Source organism: Cebidichthys violaceus, unplaced genomic scaffold (assembly GCF_023349555.1).
Source record: "Cebidichthys violaceus isolate CVI_PGR_0920_01 unplaced genomic scaffold, fCebVio1.0.p SCAF_16, whole genome shotgun sequence".
Classification (NCBI taxonomy): domain Eukaryota; kingdom Metazoa; phylum Chordata; class Actinopteri; order Perciformes; family Stichaeidae; genus Cebidichthys; species Cebidichthys violaceus.
In genome coordinates, this window is record NW_027176329.1 from 10092426 (window position 1) to 10113166 (window position 20741).

At 39.4% G+C, this 20741-nt stretch overlaps 2 protein-coding genes across 2 annotated transcripts; both read left to right on the top strand.

Annotated features, from left to right (window-relative positions):
- Nucleotides 1-268: 268 nt before the first annotated feature.
- LOC137872743 (IgGFc-binding protein-like) lies at nucleotides 269-10656 on the top strand. The gene is made up of 13 exons (XM_068711145.1): nucleotides 269-309; nucleotides 612-680; nucleotides 1158-1441; nucleotides 1933-2506; nucleotides 3323-3921; nucleotides 4312-4879; nucleotides 4962-5212; nucleotides 5332-5676; nucleotides 6138-6705; nucleotides 6821-7020; nucleotides 9465-9839; nucleotides 9923-10188; nucleotides 10348-10656. The coding sequence occupies exons 2-13, from the start codon at nucleotides 638-640 to the stop codon at nucleotides 10355-10357; spliced, it is 4083 nt and encodes a 1360-aa protein (XP_068567246.1). The 5' UTR covers nucleotides 269-309; nucleotides 612-637; the 3' UTR covers nucleotides 10358-10656.
- Nucleotides 10657-16279: 5623 nt separating this feature from the next.
- On the top strand, nucleotides 16280-17795 carry ecm1a (extracellular matrix protein 1a). Its single transcript, XM_068710612.1, has 3 exons — nucleotides 16280-16399; nucleotides 16497-16753; nucleotides 17153-17795. The coding sequence occupies exons 1-3, from the start codon at nucleotides 16327-16329 to the stop codon at nucleotides 17348-17350; spliced, it is 528 nt and encodes a 175-aa protein (XP_068566713.1). The 5' UTR covers nucleotides 16280-16326; the 3' UTR covers nucleotides 17351-17795.
- Nucleotides 17796-20741: the final 2946 nt, after the last annotated feature.

Below are 20741 nucleotides of genomic sequence, written 5' to 3' on the forward strand. Positions count from 1 at the left end.
TACATCCTGTTTTAGGTAGTTTTGCTTTACCCTTTGACCATAATTTGCTTGTTTTTATACATTTGTTCTTATTTTTTCACTGCAGTAAACTCCTTTATGACCTGGTAAGATATGATTAACTTCATTAAGTTAACATCTGTCTCCCAGTCAACAAAAGTTTTCGAAACATGTGTCATGTGATGCAGTATTTGCTCACTTCAGGGAAAAGCCACATAAAGCAGCTGATTGGTCCATTGGTGGAGGTCAGAAAGTATTTAAGGATCCTCAGATCCTGCACCTGAACCCCCGAATGCCTGTTGACCGGCTCAGGTGAGAATGATTTAGATAACTAAAGTATTAAACAAAATACCAATTCTGTTCTCTAGCTATTTTTGTAAAAGGTTTTTGCATGCATTTTTCCTTTCAGATGCTAAAGTCAAAATGTATGCATTTTTCTCTTAATTTTTCTTGTAATTTTTTTGTTTTCAATGAATTTCTTTCTACTGTACATAAGAAAGACACAAAATTGAGGTTTGCAACATTTTGGCATCTATCTATTGAGATGTGTTTACATGCAGGATGACCAAAAGTTAAAAAGGTACAATTTCCCTGACTTATTGGTTTCTTTTTAGGTATTAGGTCCCCTCCACTGACAAACATGGGTGTGCTTGTTGCAATCTTTTCAGCTCTTTTCCTGAGTGGTAAGTTATCAAGCATTATTTTTAAAATAATAATATTTTGTAAATAATGAAAAATTAAAAATTAAAAGTGTTTCAGTTAGACGGCTGTATGTGAGTTGAACTAGATCACAACTAAAGTTAAAGAAACAGCTTGGTCTGCAGAATAAATCAATACATATTGTCAGCGATAAATAGTAGAAGATTTTATGTCAATGTGAACCATAAAACCATACATTGATGACTCAACTGTGGACATTAATTCTAGGATCTTTGAAGGCTTTAAGTAATTTAAATCTAACTTTTGTCACATACCGAATGAGACTCAACTGTTTGTTTTGGTGATACATTTAATAATGTCACAGAAATGTATGTACTTAAATGTTTTAAGTACATTTTGCAGAACCTAACTTATTCTTTGGTGACTGAAATGCTGACTATAATCCAATGGAAAAAACAGTCAGGAAAAAAATCACGAAAGACATTTAAAATGTTTTCCAGGATTTTGCAGAGGAGGACCAACTACTTTAACACCACAGTCAGGCACCTGCTGGGTCATTGGCACTCTCCACTACACTTTTGATAACTATCATTACACCTTCACGGGCAACTGCACCTACACCGTGGCCAAGAACTGCCATGTTGATGACACCCTTCCGGCCTTTGAAGTGGAGACCAAGAACGCGAACGAGGGCAACGTACAGGTCCCGACAGTGGAGACGGTCACTATCAATGTTTATGGGATCAACATCGCAATAGTTCGCTTTGAGTTTGGTATTGTCCGGGTGAGTCAGTCAGTAGTGTTGCACTGTTTCCTGTTTTGTGTGTTGGCTTTGTTTGAATGAGTATTCTAATCTTCATTGTTATACTTGACCATTCTTGTTTTTTTAACATATAACATTTTTGTTATATGGGATGCATTGGCTTTATATTTGTATTCAGTTAAGTGCAGTAGAGGCCATGTTGTAGTTATTTTTGTGGCAGTTTGGGGGTTTTAGAGGTTTACATTCCACTAATATAAAAAACACAGATTTTATTTGTGAACTTCTGATTAAAAGTATATTATTCTTTTAAAGCTTTTTTTAAACCAACAACTACTCACTTGTTCCTTGACTGAACTAACTTTTAAAATGTCTAGTTTTGGAGATATTCTACTATCTAACAAACAAACAAAAAAGAACCAAAGCAATGAAAAGATCTTTGACAGGTGCAATGTGGTGTCTCTATATATTCAAACATATTGTTGTATAAAATGTGAAACTGGATCTATTTTCAGGTGAACTATCAAAAATGGAATCTCCCAATCAACTTGAACAACGGCCAGGTGAAGCTTTTCCAGAGAGGTCTGTATGTCATCATGGAGACAGACTTTGGACTGAACCTGCAGTACGACTGGAACGAGTACCTCGCCGTCACAGTGCCCGGCAGTTTTGCCGGTAGTGTGTGCGGCCTGTGTGGCAACTTCAACAACAAAGAGGAAGATGATCTCACCACTCCCAGTGGTTCAGTGGCCAGCAGCGTGGCAGTGCTGGGAAAGAGCTGGAGGGTTCCCGGTGCCGCAGATGATGCTGGTTGCCACGATGCATGTGACGTGTGTGAAATCTGTCCTCTCAGTGAAGTTCAGAAATTAGAGAAGCAAATCTTCTGTAGTGCCCTCATACAAAATTTTGTAGAACTTTTGGGTTGTCAACCTGACATCGACTCCAGCATCTTTAAAAGTAACTGCATGCTTGACCTCTGTCGGGGTGAAACTGTGAACACTTATCTCTGCAACACTCTTCAAGGCTATGCTGAAATCTGTCAGAGGTCTGGGGCCAAAGGTCCCAACTGGAGGACTTCGACTCAATGCCGTGAGCAATCCAAAGTGTTGATTTTTTTTCTTTTCATGCCACGTTCTTCTTCTACTTCACTACATTTTGTAATAACATAATATAGTACTAGTTACTTAACAAAATAAGATTTTTGCAATGAACTTAGAAAAAATGACATTTCGTTATAAATTAAACAACCGAACAGTATATACACAGCTGAAACAATTAGTTAATTAATCAATTAGTTGAATGACAGAAAATTGTCTACAACTAAATAATTTTTAATGCAAATATGCAAAAACACTTTATGGTTGTGGCTTCTCAAATGTGAAGATTTGTTGCTTTTCTGTTTAATTGTTTTAATTTTTTTTTTATAATATTGAGGTTTGAACTGTTGGTGGGACAAAAAAAAGCATTGTGAAACTTTGGGCTCTGAATAATTGTGACGGCATTTCTCGCTGCTTTTGATTGATTAATGGATAAAATTATCGTCAGATTAATCCATAATGAAACAAATCATTAGTTACAGCCCAATATAAAATACTTACCTCTACCTCAACCAACAACAATAGTGAAATACTGTTTTTATAGTAATAATAATAAAGGTCTAATAATAAATAATAGTATGCTCACAGGGGCCATGTTTCCTCATATAGTACTTTTACTTTCATACTTTAAGTACATTTTCCTGATTTTACATAGTGCACATAAATTTACTTAAGTAATATTGTCAATGCAGGACTTGCACCAGAGTATTTTTACATTAGTACTTTTATTTAAGTAAAGGATCTGAATATTTTCTTCATCACTGAATACATGTGAATAACTGGATCTGTCTCTTCTTTGTCCACACAGCTACACCCAAGTGCCCAGAAAACAGCCGCTATGAGTTCTGTGGGAGTGGCTGTCCTGCCACATGTGCAAACCCAAACACTCCCACAAAATGCAACACCACCTGTGTGGAGACATGTGTCTGTAATGACGGCTTCATGCTCAGCGCCACCAAGTGTGTCCCCAAGGCTCAGTGTGGCTGCATGTATGAGGGTCACTATGTGGAAGCCGGAGCCTCCTTCTGGGGCGGTGAGAGCTGCACCAAACGCTACACATGTTCCGCTGGTGGAAGTTTGTCTTTCAATCAGACTAGCTGTCCCGCAGGGCAGCAGTGCCAAGTAGTGGAAGGGATCAGAGGTTGCTATCCTGTCAACTACGCAACGTGTATGGTATCTGGTGACCCACATTTTGTGACCTTTGATGGGGATCGCTACAACTTCCAGGGCACTTGTGCGTATCAGATGGCTGCCGTCTCCTCGAATCAAACCAGCCTGGAACATTTTAGCATTGTGTTGCAGAATAATGGTCAAGATAAGAAGATTGGGTCCGTTGTCCAGCTGGTGGAGGTCAAAGTGGACGAATACACCATCGTCATCAGCAAAGAGCACCCTGGCGCTGTTGTGGTAACGTATTTTCCGAATATAAACCTTGTAGGGCTGCAACTAATGATTGTTATTGTTTTAATAATCAATTAATGGGCAGATTACTTAATCAATTAATCGATTAATTGTTCAGTATATAAAACACCAGGAAACAATTAAATATGCCCATCGAAACTTCCTAAAGCTAAATGCCTTGTTTTGTTCAACCAGCTGTCCAAAACCCAAAGATATATTGAGTCATACGGTTTTAGTATCAATCTCAATTAATTTTTGTTAATAAACTAAGAGAATAATTGACTAATTGTTGCGGCTCTACAAACATGTAGTTATTTTCTAATTCTATGTTTTAAGTATTGAGCGTACAAATTACTTTATGATTTGTTCTTCTATTTCTCTTTTTATCTTTTTAAGGTAAATGGCGAGCTCTCCTACCTCCCTTTGACGCTCAACAGCAATAAACTCCATCTTTACCCGAGCGGCTGGTTTGCTGTTATCGAGATGGACTCCGGAGTTAGCGTGTACTACGACTGGAACAGCGTAGCAATAGTCACCATTCCCAGTACGTACATGGGCAAGATGCAAGGTCTTTGTGGCAATTACAACCTCAACCCCAAAGACGACATGCAGATGAGAGATGGGAAACAAGCCACCACCTCTGAGGCGCTCGGTCAAAGCTGGAAAGTCGCCACAATCCCCGGCTGTGTAGACGGCTGCAACGGCCCCTGCCCCGGCTGCAACGCCACTCAGAAAGAAACCTACAGCACTAACAGTTACTGTGGCCTCATCAGCGACCCCGCAGGCCCGTTCCGTGACTGCCACGCCAAGGTCGACCCCGCAGGTTTCCTCAATGACTGCTTGTATGACGTCTGTCTTTACCAGGGCAGCAGCAACATGCAGTGCAAGACTTTGACTGCCTACACAGCTGCCTGCCAGCTGAAAGGTGCCACAGTGTACTCCTGGAGGTCAGCTCAGTTCTGTGGTAAGGACATCTACTATTTATCAAATTCTTGTGAATTTCTTGAACCATGATACAGCTAAAATAATTCTGACCCTGCCTCTAGATGCCCAGTGTCCATCGAATAGCCAGTACGAGCTCTGTGGCAACGGGTGTTTCCGGTCATGTCAGAAAGACCCAAACTGTGGAGCTCAGTGCATGGAAGGATGTGTCTGTGATGAGGGTTACCTGCTGGGTGGAGGTAAATGTGTGCCTGCCGACCAATGTGGCTGCACATTTGAGGGGAAATACTACCAGCACGGACAGGTCTTCTACCCTGATGCCCTTTGCCAGAAGAAATGCACCTGTAATGGCACAGTAAGGATGATATGGACGGAGAGTTTGAATTAGTTATTTGGGGTTATCAGTTTGAAACAATGGGAATGCATTGCACAACATTTTCAACAATGATCAAGCAGGTATGTCTTTCATATTAGGTGCAGTGTAAGCAGTCCTCTTGTGGCACAAATGAGAAGTGTGAGATGAAGAATAATGTGCGATCATGTCAGCCTTTGAGAAACGGACTTTGCTCCATCTCTGGCGATCCACATTACAACACCTTTGACAACACCACCTATGACTTCCAAGGCACCTGCACCTACATCGCCGCTAAAAGCTGCCACATGAGCGGCACGCAGCTCCCCGAGTTCTCTGTGGCGGTGGAGAATGACAAGTGGTATGCTTTGTCTGACAATCCCAAGGTGTCAGTGACAAAGCTGGTAGCGGTAGAAGTTTACGGAACCGTCTTGATACTTCGCAATAATGAAATTAATATGGTTTGGGTAAGTGACTGATATTATTTAAAGATGCGATAACCGTACTTTACACTAACAATGATTTAAATGTCAATGTGAAAACAGAGTTATAATGTGAAAATAAATAATTCCAGTGATGAACCGACTGAGAATTATCAACCAATCTGCAGATCCTTTCGGATTTCCAGCTTATCTAGCCAGATGAACACAGTTTAACATTTAGTAGCTATAGATATAGTTGGTAGAGACCAAAAACAGAGCTATATATTTGCAATGAAAGTTTGCCATATGCCAATGCAAACAAATCAGTTATTGCTGGTTTATGGGCTTAAACTGAGTTAGGGAACTATGCAATGAGAATAACAATAACAGCATAAACAGTCAAAATAGGCACAAATGTTCATAGTCAATTGAATATAATTGAATGACAAATGTATGTAAAATGTGAATAAATAATGAGTACTCAAAATTTTTTATTATTTCTGCAGGCAAATGGGGTCCTACATCGCCTTCCGCTAAACCTCTACAATGGTGCAGTGATGGTTTATCAGGAGGGGGCAAATGATGTCATTATTACCGACTTTGGTCTGAGGGTCACGTATGATCTGGTCTACCACGTCACTATCACCGTGCCTGGAAACTACTACGGCAGAACCTGTGGTCTGTGCGGCAATTTTAATGATGACAAAGCAGATGAGTTCCAGCTGCCAGATGGAAATTTGACCAAGGACTTCCAGACCTTTGGAGCAGCGTGGAAAGTGCCCGTGCCTGGAGCGGTCTGTGAAGATGGCTGCAGTGGCGACCAGTGCCCCAAATGTGACGATTCTAAAGAAGCTGCGATAAAGGCAAACTGCTCAATAATCACCGATATCAAAGGTCCATTTGCTGCTTGCCATGATGTGATTGATCCCACCTCCTACTTAAGAGATTGTGTCTATGATGTTTGCATGTCCAACAATGATGAAAGCGTGCTGTGTCAAAGTATCGCTGCATACATGTTAGACTGCCAAGGCTTTGGCATAAAGATTGGGATCTGGAGAAGTGCTTCTTTATGCCGTGAGTCTGAACATTTGTATTATTCATTGTACATTGTAATATCCATCTCTAACTCTACATCTGTTCAACACTTTTACGTTTACTATATAAAAAAACTACTATTATTTGATTACAGCTTTTACATGCAGTGTTGGCAGCCATTATGACACCTGTGCACTGCCGTGTACCTCTCCATGTCCTGGTCTCCGTGACATCATCACATGCACAACGACTTGTGCTGAGGGCTGTACCTGTGATAAAGACTACCTCTACAATGGAACTGGCTGTGTGCCCACTGACCAGTGCAGCTGCTATTACAATGGCCAAACTTACATGGTGAGAGGATAATATTTTATTAATTTATTATAAGTAGACCCGATCTGATGAAGTAAACCTGGATATTATTCAGTCTGTTGATAAATACATCTTGGCTTCTAACAAAAGTTTGTGACGAGGCTTATGGAGTGCTCCACATCAACACATTTGACATTACATTTATTAATGCATGGACGGTAGTATGGATGTGACCTGAGGAAATATTTGGATCTTTTATTCTCCATGCGGTTTCTCCTCTCTGCAGATATTGTAATCAATATTTTCCTAAACTGTAGGGGACAGTATATCGAAAACTCACGTCAAAATGGAGACACAAGCCGCTGTGTTCATAATTAATCCTGCTGCGACAGAAATGAAGGAGGAGCAGATGGGCTGTACGGCCGCTACATAAACATAGGCGAGACACAAGAAAGTACAATATACTTGTGAGACTGATGTACAGTTGTGGTCAAAAGTTTACATACACTTGTAAAGAACATAATGTCATGGCTCTCTTGAGTTTCCAGTTATTTCTACAACTCTGATTTTTCTCTGATAGAGTGATTGGAACAGATACTTCTTTGTCACAAAAAACATTCATGAAGTTTGGTTCTTTCATGACTTTATTATGGGTTTTAACAGAAAAAGTGACAAAATCTGCTGGGTCAAAAATATACATACAGCAACATGAATTAGCAATTTTGGTGACTTAGAAAGTTGTGTCAATGAAATGAGCTTCATAGCATGGCCTCTTAACTTCTTGTGAGTGATTATGAGTGACTACAGCTGGTGACTTCTCTGAGGCCATTTAAATAGGGCTCATTGGATACAAACGCCCACAAACGCTACAATGGGAAAGTCAAAGGAGCTCAGCATGGATCTGAAAAAGCAAATCATTGACTTGAACAAGTCAGGAAAGTCACTTGGAGCCATTTCAAAGCAGCTGCAGGTCCCAAGAGCAACAGTGCAAACAATTGTTTGTAAGTATAAAGTGCATGGCACTGTTTTGTCACTGCCACGATCAGGAAGAAAACGCAAGCTATCACCTGCTGCTGAGAGAAAATTGGTCAGGAGGGTGAAGAGTCAACCGAGAACCACCAAAAAGCAGATCTGCCAAGAATTAGAAGCTGCTGGAACACAGGTGTCAGTGTCCACAGTCAAGCGTGTTTTGCATCTCCATGGACTGAGAGGTTGCCGTGCAAGAAGGAAGCCCTTGCTCCAAAAGCGGCACCTTAAGGCTCGACTGAAGTTTGCTGCTGATCACATGGACAAAGATAAGACCTTCTGGAGGAAAGTTCTGTGGTCAGACGAAACAAAAATCGAGCTGTTTGGCCACAATGCCCAGCAATATGTTTGGAGGAGAAAAGGTGAGGCCTTTAACCCCAAGAACACCATGCCTACCGTCAAGCACGGTGGTGGTAGTATTATGCTGTGGGGCTGTTTTGCTGCCAATGGAACTGGTGCTTTACAGAGAGTAAATGGGATAATGAAGAAGGAGGATTACCTTCAAATTCTTCAAGATAACCTAAAATCATCAGCCCGAAGGTTGGGTCTTGGGCGCAGTTGGGTGTTCCAACAGGACAATGACCCCAAACACGCATCAAAAGTGATAATGGAATGGCTAAATCAGGCTAGAATTAGGGTTTTAGAATGGCCTTCCCAAAGTCCTGACTTAAAATCCCATTGAGAACATGTGGACAATGCTGAAGAAACAAGTCCATGTCAGAAAGCCATCAAATTTAACTGAACTGCACCAATTCTGTCAAGAGTGGTCAAAGATTCAACGAGAAGCTTGCCAGAAGCTTGTGGATGGCTACCAAAAGCGCCTAATTGAAGTGAAAATTGCCAAGGGACATGTAACCAAATATTAGCACTGCTGTATGTATATTTTTGACCCAGCAGATTTGATCACTTTTTCTGTTAACCCATAATAAAGTCATGAAAGAACCAAACTTCATGAATGTTTTTTTGTGACAAAGAAGTATCTGTTCCAATCACTCTATCAGAGAAAAATCAGAGTTGTAGAAATAACGGGGAAACTCAAGAGAGCCATGACATTATGTTCTTTACAAGTGTATGTAAACTTTTGACCACAACTGTATGTGTTTCCTCAGTTCTGCCACCAGCATCTCCTCAAGGTTCTCCATTTTCTTAGCCCATCCATTTGTTAGAAAATGTCAGATGTGCATGGACAGGAGAAAACCTGTTGCACGGGACCACCCAAAGGGGCGTGTCTGACGGTTCAACTTCACATTGGGCCGCGACCCTCGCAGATGCGTCAAGCATAAATCAAGCTCTATTCTTGTTGCCTTCCTGCAGGGGCATTTTTGGGGCACAAGAGTTCACCTCCACCATTTGAAATGTTGATATGTACACTAATGCGTACTCCCAAATACATTACACTATGAACTAGTAAAGTATGTAGACCACTTTAACCATTAACCAAACCATGTGTTTTGCTGCAGATTGGAGAGTCTATTATAACTGACAACTGTCACAGGATTCACACCTGCCAGGCCTCTGGAGTAGTTTTGTCCAAAAACATGTCATGTGACTCCAACGAGAGATGCATGGTCGAGAAAGGCGTGATGGGCTGCCATGTTCAGCATTGCCTGTTGGACGCCAATGGGACCCTCACGGCATTTAATGGGGCGGGTAGTATCATTACAGTGCCAGGAGCCTATGAGATTATCCAGAGCTGTGACGTCTCTCCAACGTCAGTCTGGTTCAGGGTGGTGGGGAAGTTGGAGATGTGCACTCCTGGTGTCAACACAATTACAGCTGTATATGTGTTCTTCAATGAAGGGGTCATCACAGTCAACAGGAAACATGACGTCTGGGTAAGTGTCTGGATAAAGATGTGACATTAATCTTACTTTAAAAAAATGAATGTTACTATAAAGTGTTCAATCTGTGTTTACAGATAAATGGAAGAGCGTTGACTCAAACCACTTTCTCCCAGAACGGTGTGAAAGTGGTGGTCTCTGACAATACAGTGATAATTAACACTTCCAGCCTTCAGGTGTCTTTTAGTTCAACTAATGAACTCACTATTACTGGCAGTGACGAAGTAGCTGACGTGGTATGTGGGGTATGTGGAACCATCAGGCCTGCTCAACTACTCAGGCCGAGTGCTGCCTCTGCGTCACTGAACTTTGGGCAGTGGATGGCTCCGGATTTCCCCCAATGGTAAGCAACATAAATGATGCCACTGATACTAAGAAGACCTCAATAGCAATTTCCCCAGGAATTGTTCTTCTAAAACAAAATCTTACAAAAAAATCTTACTGCACATACATGTCACTATTGGAGCTTTCCTGAAAAAATATTTCTCTGTTTTTTTTTCAGTGGTTTGTAAATTTCAGTCCTGCCAGCTTTCCATCAACTGCATTGATCAACATCCTTCAGCGCTAACCCAACAGCATCATTGATTCATGAAATTATTTTTATTTATATAGAGAATGTAAATCCCATTCCTTTTTTCTTTTTAATTTTCAAAAGTCTGAACAATATGTTTGTCTTGTCAAACATCTGTAATAATTAAAAAAATAATGAAAACAAAGATTTTGCTTGGGAATATATATGAACGTATCAACCACTCAAACAAAATGATCATGCATTTTTACTGTGTACTCAATAAACATGTTTCAAACATTGTTTGATGTCTGTCTCTTATGAGTAACTGTTTCCCATCTGTTGACCCATCATTTAACTATCATGCTGCTGAAGCATCCCCATTTTTACCTGAAGTACATCTGTTTGGAAACAAGACAAATTATTACAAAAATGCCCATTATGACACCCATTATGACACCAACAAATATAAATTCTTCTGATTTTTTTTTTCTCTCACATTAATATATTCTATTCTTGGTCACTAAATAATATACAGTATGATATACCACATGCTGAACCAAATGTGGCAATATACATTTTAGAAAAGATTTAAACATGTATGTGGTGGTGTAATGGTAATTTTTTACGTAGTATTTCTACTCAGTATATTGTATTAATGCATATGCAATTTTGCTCTCTTTGTTTTACTTCACCGTGTCTCTGTTGTGCAGAAGAAGAATTCTCCCTTGCCTTCTCACATAGATAACTAACTGTGTTGTATGAGAATGTTCCATGCCAAGGCCTTTGGGCTGCTTGTTTTGGTTGCTGGTCGTTTGTTTTCATTTGTTGTTCCTATCAGTCTGAGACCAAAAGTCTGAGACCAACATATCTGTAACGTTGGCCATCGGCCCCCACCTTTGCTCATTCTGTATAAAGAAAGCGTGTTCATTTTTTTCGAGGTTCTTCCTCACTGAGACTGTACGCACTCTGTTGTGATGATTGAACCTTCTCTGCGTAGAAAATATATACTTAAAAGATAGCCTGGTTTTTGGTATTATGTATTTCAGCATTAAAAGACTCACGCAAAGCGAATATAGGAATATTTTCCACCACAGTGGCTACAATTAAGACTTACATTGCAGTCATTCATGGAAAGGACATTTTGATTTGAAAATTACTTTTTTTATGACCCCATTGAAATAATATTGAAATTGTGTCAACATTTTTATATAGCTTTCTCAACAGCTCTGTGATGAATGATAAATATCATTCACATAGCTTTTGGGATTGCCCAGTACCACAAGGATTCAGACTGAACATAAAAGAGAAGTTCAAATCCCACATGATCGTGTGTAATTTGACAGTATTTGGTGAACTTAAAAACGGTTAAAAAAATAAACAATGCAAAGAAAAAAAAGGTAAACCCAAAAACATTCGGTTTCTTAGTAAAACAATAACTCATTCTACTTGTTACACTACTAATAAATGCAGTGGCAGGCCGTGTAGTTTATACCTGGGCCTTTAGTGCTGTCCTACTACAGTTGAACCACCTCCTTGCCGTCATGACGCCAGCATGACGGGATGCTTCATCATTAACGGGCAAGGCATATAATCAAAATCAATGTAATTAACACAATGACAAGAACAAACTCACAAGAACCAGTCACATATATTTATATGACAACAAAGCAACAAAGCAGGTAGAATAACATAAAGCCTCCCCAGTTGTATTTCTTGAATACGTTTTAATGCATTTGAGGGCTGAAAATGTCCGCTCAACAGAGACAGTAGATATTGGGATTGTCACTGCCAAACATGCCAAAATGCCACATAAAAACGTCTTACATATATTTAAACTTTAACTCTTACTGCTACAAAGTTCTGCTAGCAAGTTTCACAACAGTCACGCTAACCCACTGACCAATCAAGCCGCACATTAATGATGACGTACTTGTAGGCCAGCTAGAAGGCTCTGGCATGTCAAAGAATACGGCCAACATGTCGAACTAAAAATCTGATTGGTTGAAGACTATGACAATCAATGAAGGCCTCCGGGCAGATTTTTTTTACTTAGAGACAGCATAGGGGCGAAATCTAATTGGATAAAAGCTCTACTTAAAACAAGCTGTGATAACTTTGTGATTCTTTCTAGGCCAGCAGACGGCCCACCACTGAATAAATGCAACTTTCTATATCTGCTTGTCCTTTCATCAACCAGAAGACCTTTTGTTGTTCGATTCATTTTTGTTTTAAAATTGTTTTCTGAGGCTCCTTCTCCGAACCTTCTGGACATAAACATAAAGTTTATTATATAATTATTTTACAAACTAATTTTATTAAGAGCTTAAGGACAGTAACACTGACACCATATTTAAAAAAATTGTATTGTTGAATTGTATATGAATTGAATTGTATATTTATATATATATATATATATCTATATATATATATACATACACAGATATAATACGTATATATGTACATATATATATACACATATATACATATATATGTACATATATATACACATACATATATATATATATATATATATATATATATATATATATATATATATATATATATATATATATATATATATATGTGTGTATATATATGATATTCCCTGCAAATTGAACTATAATACAGTTCCAGCATACAAAGTTTATAGGCAGATCTTCAGTAGTTTAAGCCCACTGGTTTACATTAATTTTTTTTGGGTCCCTACAACAACAATGTGAATTAGAAACGGGCAAAATCAAGACGTAAAGACCACAACATTTATCATAGAGTTAAGGAACCATCATTCGTCACACAGACTACAGTACTTACAGCAGAAATCAACCATCCTCCAGTTGTCGATCTTTGCTCCAGACTGCTGTAAAGATCGACAACTGGAGGATGGTTGATTTCTGCTTGATTTCAGAGTCTGAAAGTCAGTCAAATACTCTGTGCAAATGCTGTTGCAGGGAACGTTGTGGTCTCCCTGAGACATGCAGATGTCATAGAATACTATGAATACTTAGAATACTTCTACAGTCTTCCTCAAAGGTTTCCTATAGTGCGCTGTTACATTTAGGGCACTGGCTGCCACTGCAGCATCTTCACAGGCCACCCCCAGCGTGGCCATCTTTTAGTGTGCTCCAAAGGTCTGGACGTCCTTGGTAATATTTCCATCAGGTAGCCCAAACTCATCTGCCTCGATGTCGTTAAAATAGTCACACAGACCACCAGTTTCCAGGAACAGTGACAGTGACTTTGTAAGTCATAGCATCAGGCCAGCCATTCAGTTATGATAGTATGGTGAAAACCCTCTTGAAAGACTTCACTTGTCCCTCATTGAGGTTAAGAGGAATCGTTGACACAGTCAATTCACCTGGAAAACACATGAAAAGATCAAAAGATTAAGTTTTTGTACAGTAATTATGCTAATTTAGCTGTAAAGTTTTCTATTATCAATAGAAAGTCAGGGTTAAAATTAATGATTCGAAGAAAGAGAGGAAAAACAGTGTCCAAACAATGTTACTCACCATGATCGTTTTAAGTTGATTATTTCAGAGCAGCAACAAGCTTGGCTACAGACCCATTTGGGTGGTCTGTCCATAGTCTCATCCTCCACTACCACAGAGAGGGCTCTGAGCCGTGAACCCTCAGTATTTCTCTGTGCAGGTTCCATTTCCCCCTGGTTGATATGTTGAGACATTCTTGATCAGTGCAGGCGTCTCAAATGGCCCACAAGAGTGTCTCATTATGCACCTGTATAGCAGTGATCATTTTAGAACAGCTGAAAAGGTCAAATGTGGCAAGTAAGGGAAATGTCACTGTATATGAAGCTTACAGAGACATTTGTTTTGCTGACAGTCTGGTGACGGGAAACTCTGTCCCTTCCTTTAATGTTTGCCTTTGTGCATAAACATTTGTTAATTTCAGATACTGGACAGATGTATTCTGCACTCCACTGGGACACATTGACTCCTTTGCTTTGGCATTTCTATAGTGTAACTGCGGTTATGTCTACATCAGGAGCCTTTCTTGCCATTGTAAAAGCAAGCATCATACACACAAAAAGCAAGTATCATACGCACAAATTAATACAAGACTGGACAAGATGATTAATCTTACTGTGATAAATCTGCTAGCAAAGCACCTTGGATACCACATAACAAAACAAATAACAAAATAAAGTTTGAGTTACAGTGGAGCAACACATACATGCAGTAGATGAGAGAGGATTTAAATCCAATAAGTCACTATATGACAGTTGCAGATTGCATTGGTGATAACAGCACAAGTTAAAGGTGATAAATGTAACATATCTGAAGTCACACCCCAACATACAACACAAAACAAACCAAATACTGATGGACACTTATTCATGTTGTCAAAATAAAAGCCTGTAATATTAGCTAAAAAAAAGGGGAGTGATTCAATTACACTTCCTCATCAACACATTACAGACAGCAGGAATGATCGTGTGAGAACTGTTTGAATTCTAGGAAGTGAAAAACGATTAAATTGATTCAATGATTTTCCACCGAGTACGTCCTTCATTCCTCTCACACGAAGGGAATCAAAACACTGTTTGTAGATAACAACATGAGACGAGATGTTCTCATATCTATATCTGCAGCAGATAACAGAAAGCACACTCAACCATTTTTTTAAACGGGTTGTGGGAGTTTACCGTCCAGTGTTGACTTCTGAGAAAGACATCCAAATTGTTTTGATAAGTGTACTAGTCTGTTCAATGTTGTTTTCCTGCTTTATCCAGTCAGCAAAGCATCACTGACTGGCAAATGCTCAAGAATTTATTTTTCTACTCTTTAGATCATTAAAAAATTAAAAAAGTGGGAATTTCCCTTTTTTTAATAGTCCTTTTTCAGGGAAGACATTTTCTCACGGTTCAGATGGACTGCAATTTTATTTTTAGGAGCCTAGATAAAAACTTTTGAGCTTTTATCTATCACAATCCTGAGTTGTGGTTTATCACAGCATTTCTCAAACTTGATGATGCTCTGATAAAGGCTTTTGATGGGGTCTTTTTACAATTGGAATTCAATGGTATTCATCCAGTAGATTTATATGTCATCAAACTATATCAAAAAACACAATTTACAAAAAGTAAACTCCACACAGCATTTTTCTTGAGGTATCATCACAGTGTGGTGAGTTTAATTCTGCAGAGGGCACATTGTTACAGCTTGGCCTGCTGTCCAAAGCATTATCAGCATCTTTACCAAAGTGGTTGGTCTGACATTGTATCCAGACTCCAAGCTGATCATCCTTGGTACAAAAGAGGCACTGAACACATTAAGGAAGCCTCAAATGTATTGCCTATGGCCTTTTAACTGCGAAGAAATTTCTACTCCAGAAACTCCCCTCAGTACGGTACTGGCTTAATTACTTGCCTGATACTCTATACAAAACATTTAGCTTTGTTCTGAAAGACAAGTTGGATTGATTTTTCTTGGTATATACTTATTTATTAACTCACTTATTTACATTTGGTTTCTTTATGTTTCGTTGGACTCAATATGTGTTCAACATGTTCTGGCTACAGTCTGTTATAGAAAATGAAGCTGATGAACTGTATCACTGCTTCCATTAAAATAAATACATGTGTTTACATTTGATGTAAGGCAGCATTAATGTTTTTAGAAACACCTGTGCTTCCCCTCTGAAGACAAGTCAAAATGGTAAACACATATCATCATGGAATACTTATTTCCGCTACGATTGCAGACTTTTGAGACCAAATAGTTGTTGCATGTATCAGCAGATATCACTGAAGTTCAAACTCATTTTGTTTTTATCTTGACAGCTCCCAACATTATGTCCCCCCCACACACACACACACTCTCAACCCTTACACCCCCATTTCCAAGCATTTCACGCCCACAGACTCACTCCCTTTGCCCCATATAAGCTGGTTGCAGATCCAGTCACAATATCTTTGAGCAACATAAGCTCCGGCAAGACAACCTTACAGCCATGATTTCGATTGGAGGCCTCACAGGATTTTGGATAATTGCACTGCTGACTCTTCATGGTGCAGATGTGGGAGGTAATTTCTTCGAGATTCTTTAAGCATTTATACTTAATGTACTCTTCTAATCACAATGCTGTTAACTTCTGTGTTGCTTTATGTTCTTCGCTTACAGAGACCATAGGAAGCTCTCTCAATGAGCCTGACGTGCCTTTCCCACCTGCCTGTCCCACTGCTCAGAACCTCGCTGCCATCTGCCATCAAGGTCAAGGCCGTCCCAGATACCTAGCCAGCTTCTTCCCGAGATCCAGGGTCAGTCACTTCCGCCGCCGTGGAAACGCCATCAACCGCCTGGAGTCGTGGTACAGTTTGTGCTGCAGTGACCAGATAGCACAGCAGAACGACCAGATCCTCTGCTGCGCCCAACAAGCTGTGAGTCCCTGCCTGTGTTTGTGTGTGGGAGAAATAATGTGATACATTAAAAAAGTAGTTCAGGAAATATACCAAGTATTTTGACATAAATATAATATGGTTAATTAAATATATAACAATGTCAATCGCAAGATTAATTCAAGTCATAATTTAAAAAACAAGAAGATGAATGGTGTCAAAAGGACCTCATTGCCTCAGTTCAGCAGGACCAGCATCAGATAGGCGTATTAAAAGACAATACACATTTTGAAGGAATACCTGTGTCCAGTATTCTGCACCCAAATACAAAGGAATAGATTTAACTTTAGAAACTAAAAGTGGTTAGGACTTGTGAGGATAAAATTTGCTTTCCACAGGGAGATGAAATACAACTTTGTGACCTGTATGTTTTTCTTACAGTGGAAACAAACCCTGTCCCAGTTCTGTACGGAAGAGTACTCCACCATGACTGGTGCATATGTGTGCTGTGGGGACAGCGGAGACGCCCGGTGGGCGTGCTTTAACAGCGAGCTGCCAAACCCAAACTATGACCCAACACCAGGCTACACTGCACCCCCCATCCCCGTGGAGCCAGGATTCACCTTTCACGCTTGCTGAAGTTGGACAACAAACTAAATCAACACAATATTAATCAAAAGTGAACAGAATAGTTAGGTCAAAGTATCTTGGCATGAAATAATGATTTTTGTATAACTTTGGGAAGTGAGATTGGGTTAATCTTCATTAGAAAACATACATGATATTCTGAGCTAATAATGTGATGTGTCCTGCAGATCTTTGTCACAGAGGCGGACAGGGCATGCTGGTTGTGTTAATGCTGAGTAAGGATGATAACAGCTGAAGTCAGTTATTATTTTGACAACTCTGTATTTTAACAAGCTTTGTCACAACAACGGGAGACATGGGTTTTTTTTAATGCATTTTTTGGCAAATGTTCACTCACTGTCACAGCTCAAATAAATTGTGTCCTGAGTTGATTTCACAGTTTCTAACATGTACTGTAGTATTCTTTGTTAGGGAAATAAAGGATGAAATAAAGACATTACAGTTCTCATAAGTTTTTTGTTACTGAACAAGCTGCTGATAACGGACTTGACATAACTTTGGAGAAACGACAGGTTGGCAGCTTCAAATGAGAACAAACAAGTTCAGTTCTTCAAGTCTTGTAATAAAAACTAAAAGTCACTAGGGGTCGCTATTGGATTTAATAATTGGGTGTGGGACATTTACAGCTCATTGATCAATGAGAGAATTATGAGTGCACTGCCCAACCAGAATAGCAATGTGAAGTTAAAAACACAAATAAACATTTTTAGAAAATCTTAAGAAAATGCTTTGCATTGTCGGGTAAAGTTAGAAAAGCAACATCCGCGAACTGTCAGCTGTTTGATGCAAGAGACAACACAACCTTGGTGATTACTCATAGACATTAAATTACAGCAAACCTAAAGCTTTCACTGATAGTATCTGCTATATTATATTTGTCTGATAGCCTCTGTGGAAGATGTCACAAATATTGGTAAATAAGCATTTGGTACAAAATAACATGTGACACACAGCAGGACCCATCAGCCTTGACCTCACACTAAATTTGGCCTTGGAAAGAAACTCTGAAAAAAAACACATAAACACCAAGCTCTGGAAGGGATGTACAACAAATAAGCTAGAGCATTAATGTAGACAATATGGTTTTGTAAAGATAAATAAAGAAATTACTCTATATGTTAAAATAATCCAATTCACTGAACGTTCCTGGAAAGTTAGGAAAACAACGTCCAGCTGACATTCTTGGAAAGTTATGAAAGAAACATCCCGCAAATGTCTGTGGAGAGTGCAGCGATGTTACACACAACAACTCAAATTAATCCCTCTACAGATATAGAATTTTATTTGATGATATTCTTTTAGGGTGGTGATGTCACAAAATGTAACAACGGACATTCAAAGCTATATTAAAAAAACCTTAATAAAAGCTTCTTGTGTAAGAACAATGACTTTTGGTACAGCCCAACTGGACTTTCATTTAGCTGTTGTTTCAGAACCATGGACAGCGCTGTTTGCTGTGTGTAAGTGTAGCAGCGCTGTGCAGCAATGAACAGAGCAGATAAGAGAGAGAGAGAGAGAGAGAGAGAGAGAGAGAGAGAGAGAGGAGAGAGAGAGAGAGAGAGAGAGAGGGAGATGCAAGCCCAAAACAGCTTCTACCCGCCTCCCACTGCTCATTTGACAAACAATCTTTAAGAAATTCAAAATAGTCTGTGATAATGCTAAGATCTAATGTGAGTGCTCTGATTAATAATTAACTTCTTTGATTTTGAAACAGTACGTATATTGTTGTTATTTAGCCCCTCTGAGGCTAAATGGTTTCATCAAGGTACCATGTTTTTTATATTACAACTAACTGAGCAGCCAATTAAAAGAGAAATCCGTTCTACAATTATCAAATCGACCAAAGCGTCACATGGTTAACCATGACATATATAAGCATTTGGTACATACAGATAAAAACAGGTAGCACTCATCACAGGACCCATCAGCCTTGTAGTCACACTCAATTTGGCCTTGGAAAGAACCTCCACAACTGTGGAAGGAAGAAATACATATCAAGCTTTGGAACAGCTCCACAACAACAAAAACACTGCTGAAAAGTCAGTCAGAATTAAAGAAACCGGAAACTTTATAATCACTTTTAGAATGAACAGACCCAGATTAACACAGGTGGCATCCAGGGTGACGAGACATGTATTTTCATTCCGTTTACACCTGGTATTTCAGCACAGTCACAGATAAAATAAGGCTTAAGATAATATTGCCCAGAAAGAGTGGTCAATAAGCATTTTGTACATGCTTATAGGGCAGCTTCAGCACAATGTTTCTCATGTTGGATGGCATGTCCAATTCCTTCATGTCCTTAATTTGTTCTGATGCATAACAGCAGCAGAGAAAAAGAGCAAAAGCCTGTAATGCTTGAACATCATCACCTTTAATAGGTGTCCAGCTAAAGACTTTGTCCATACAAGCAGAAGATATTTCTTTGTTCATTTCCGAAATGTTCTCGGAGAAGATTTTTAGCTTTCTTGTATCTTGGAGGAAGATGTTGGCAGCTGCGCACTATGTCTCCTTGCTGACCTCTGGTGTATTGTTCAAGAAAGTGCAGGCAGTTGCCAAAGTTGTTTGTCTTTTCCTCTACTCCATTTTCAAATGCTCTGATGAAATCTTGGTACTGAAGAGGATCTCCATTACATACTGGAATGTCTCTTGGTGGGAGAGAAGATGAGAGATTGTATTGGACCAATAAAGCAGTAATGTAATTTTGTTTTTTTTAACTGTCAGGGACTATTAACAATGTCCCTGACAGTTATCACTGAGCATTGGAGTTTGAGAGTGAACATGCCCCACTGAGTCTCTCTGTACATGGGTATGGATGCTGGACCTCTGTTGAGTTTCTTGCACTTGATCTGTAGCTTGAGTATGGGCATTGGTTCTGACTGACATTTTAGAAACTTGTTCCTGTGTTCTTTCCTTTGGACCACCAATGGTAGAGGTAAGAAGTCAGTTAGATATTTTTTAGGAAAGTAAGCAGGCACAGTAGGATTGAGATTACTGATGTTTTAAGTATTAGCCTTTTCAAAATAAGAGTGCATTCCATCTGACAATCTAGAGCCATTCCTTGATACACTGGCCTCCAATACAGGAATTTTAGCATTAGATGCCGCCATCTCTGTTACCAATGCAAGTCTTTCTTTTTCCTTTCTCAGTTGTTCCTCTTGTGCCTCTATTAAATGTTGTTTCTCCAGTGCTGCAACACACCAGCTGCTCTTTCAGTTTCAGCCATGATGCTGCAGAGGATGCTGTAGAGACATGTGATAATTGAGTTTTTGTAAGGCTTGATTTAGAGGGTGAGACATTGGAAACACTGTCCTCAGATCCAACTTCCTCCGAGTCTATCACACGTACATGTTCAACACATTTAATATTTGGTTGTGCATAT

Bases quoted from the DNA above. Each gene is read 5' to 3' on its own strand.
- LOC137872743 (XM_068711145.1), top strand. From the start codon at position 638: ATGGGTGTGCTTGTTGCAATCTTTTCAGCTCTTTTCCTGAGTG. The intron at 5,213-5,331 runs GTAAGGATGATA...CTTTCATATTAG, and splicing joins AATGCACCTGTAATGGCACA to GTGCAGTGTAAGCAGTCCTC. The intron at 9,840-9,922 runs GTAAGTGTCTGG...CTGTGTTTACAG, and splicing joins ACAGGAAACATGACGTCTGG to ATAAATGGAAGAGCGTTGAC.
- ecm1a (XM_068710612.1), top strand. From the start codon at position 16,327: ATGATTTCGATTGGAGGCCTCACAGGATTTTGGATAATTGCACTGCTG. The intron at 16,400-16,496 runs GTAATTTCTTCG...CTTCGCTTACAG, and splicing joins TCATGGTGCAGATGTGGGAG to AGACCATAGGAAGCTCTCTC. The intron at 16,754-17,152 runs GTGAGTCCCTGC...TTTTTCTTACAG, and splicing joins TCTGCTGCGCCCAACAAGCT to TGGAAACAAACCCTGTCCCA.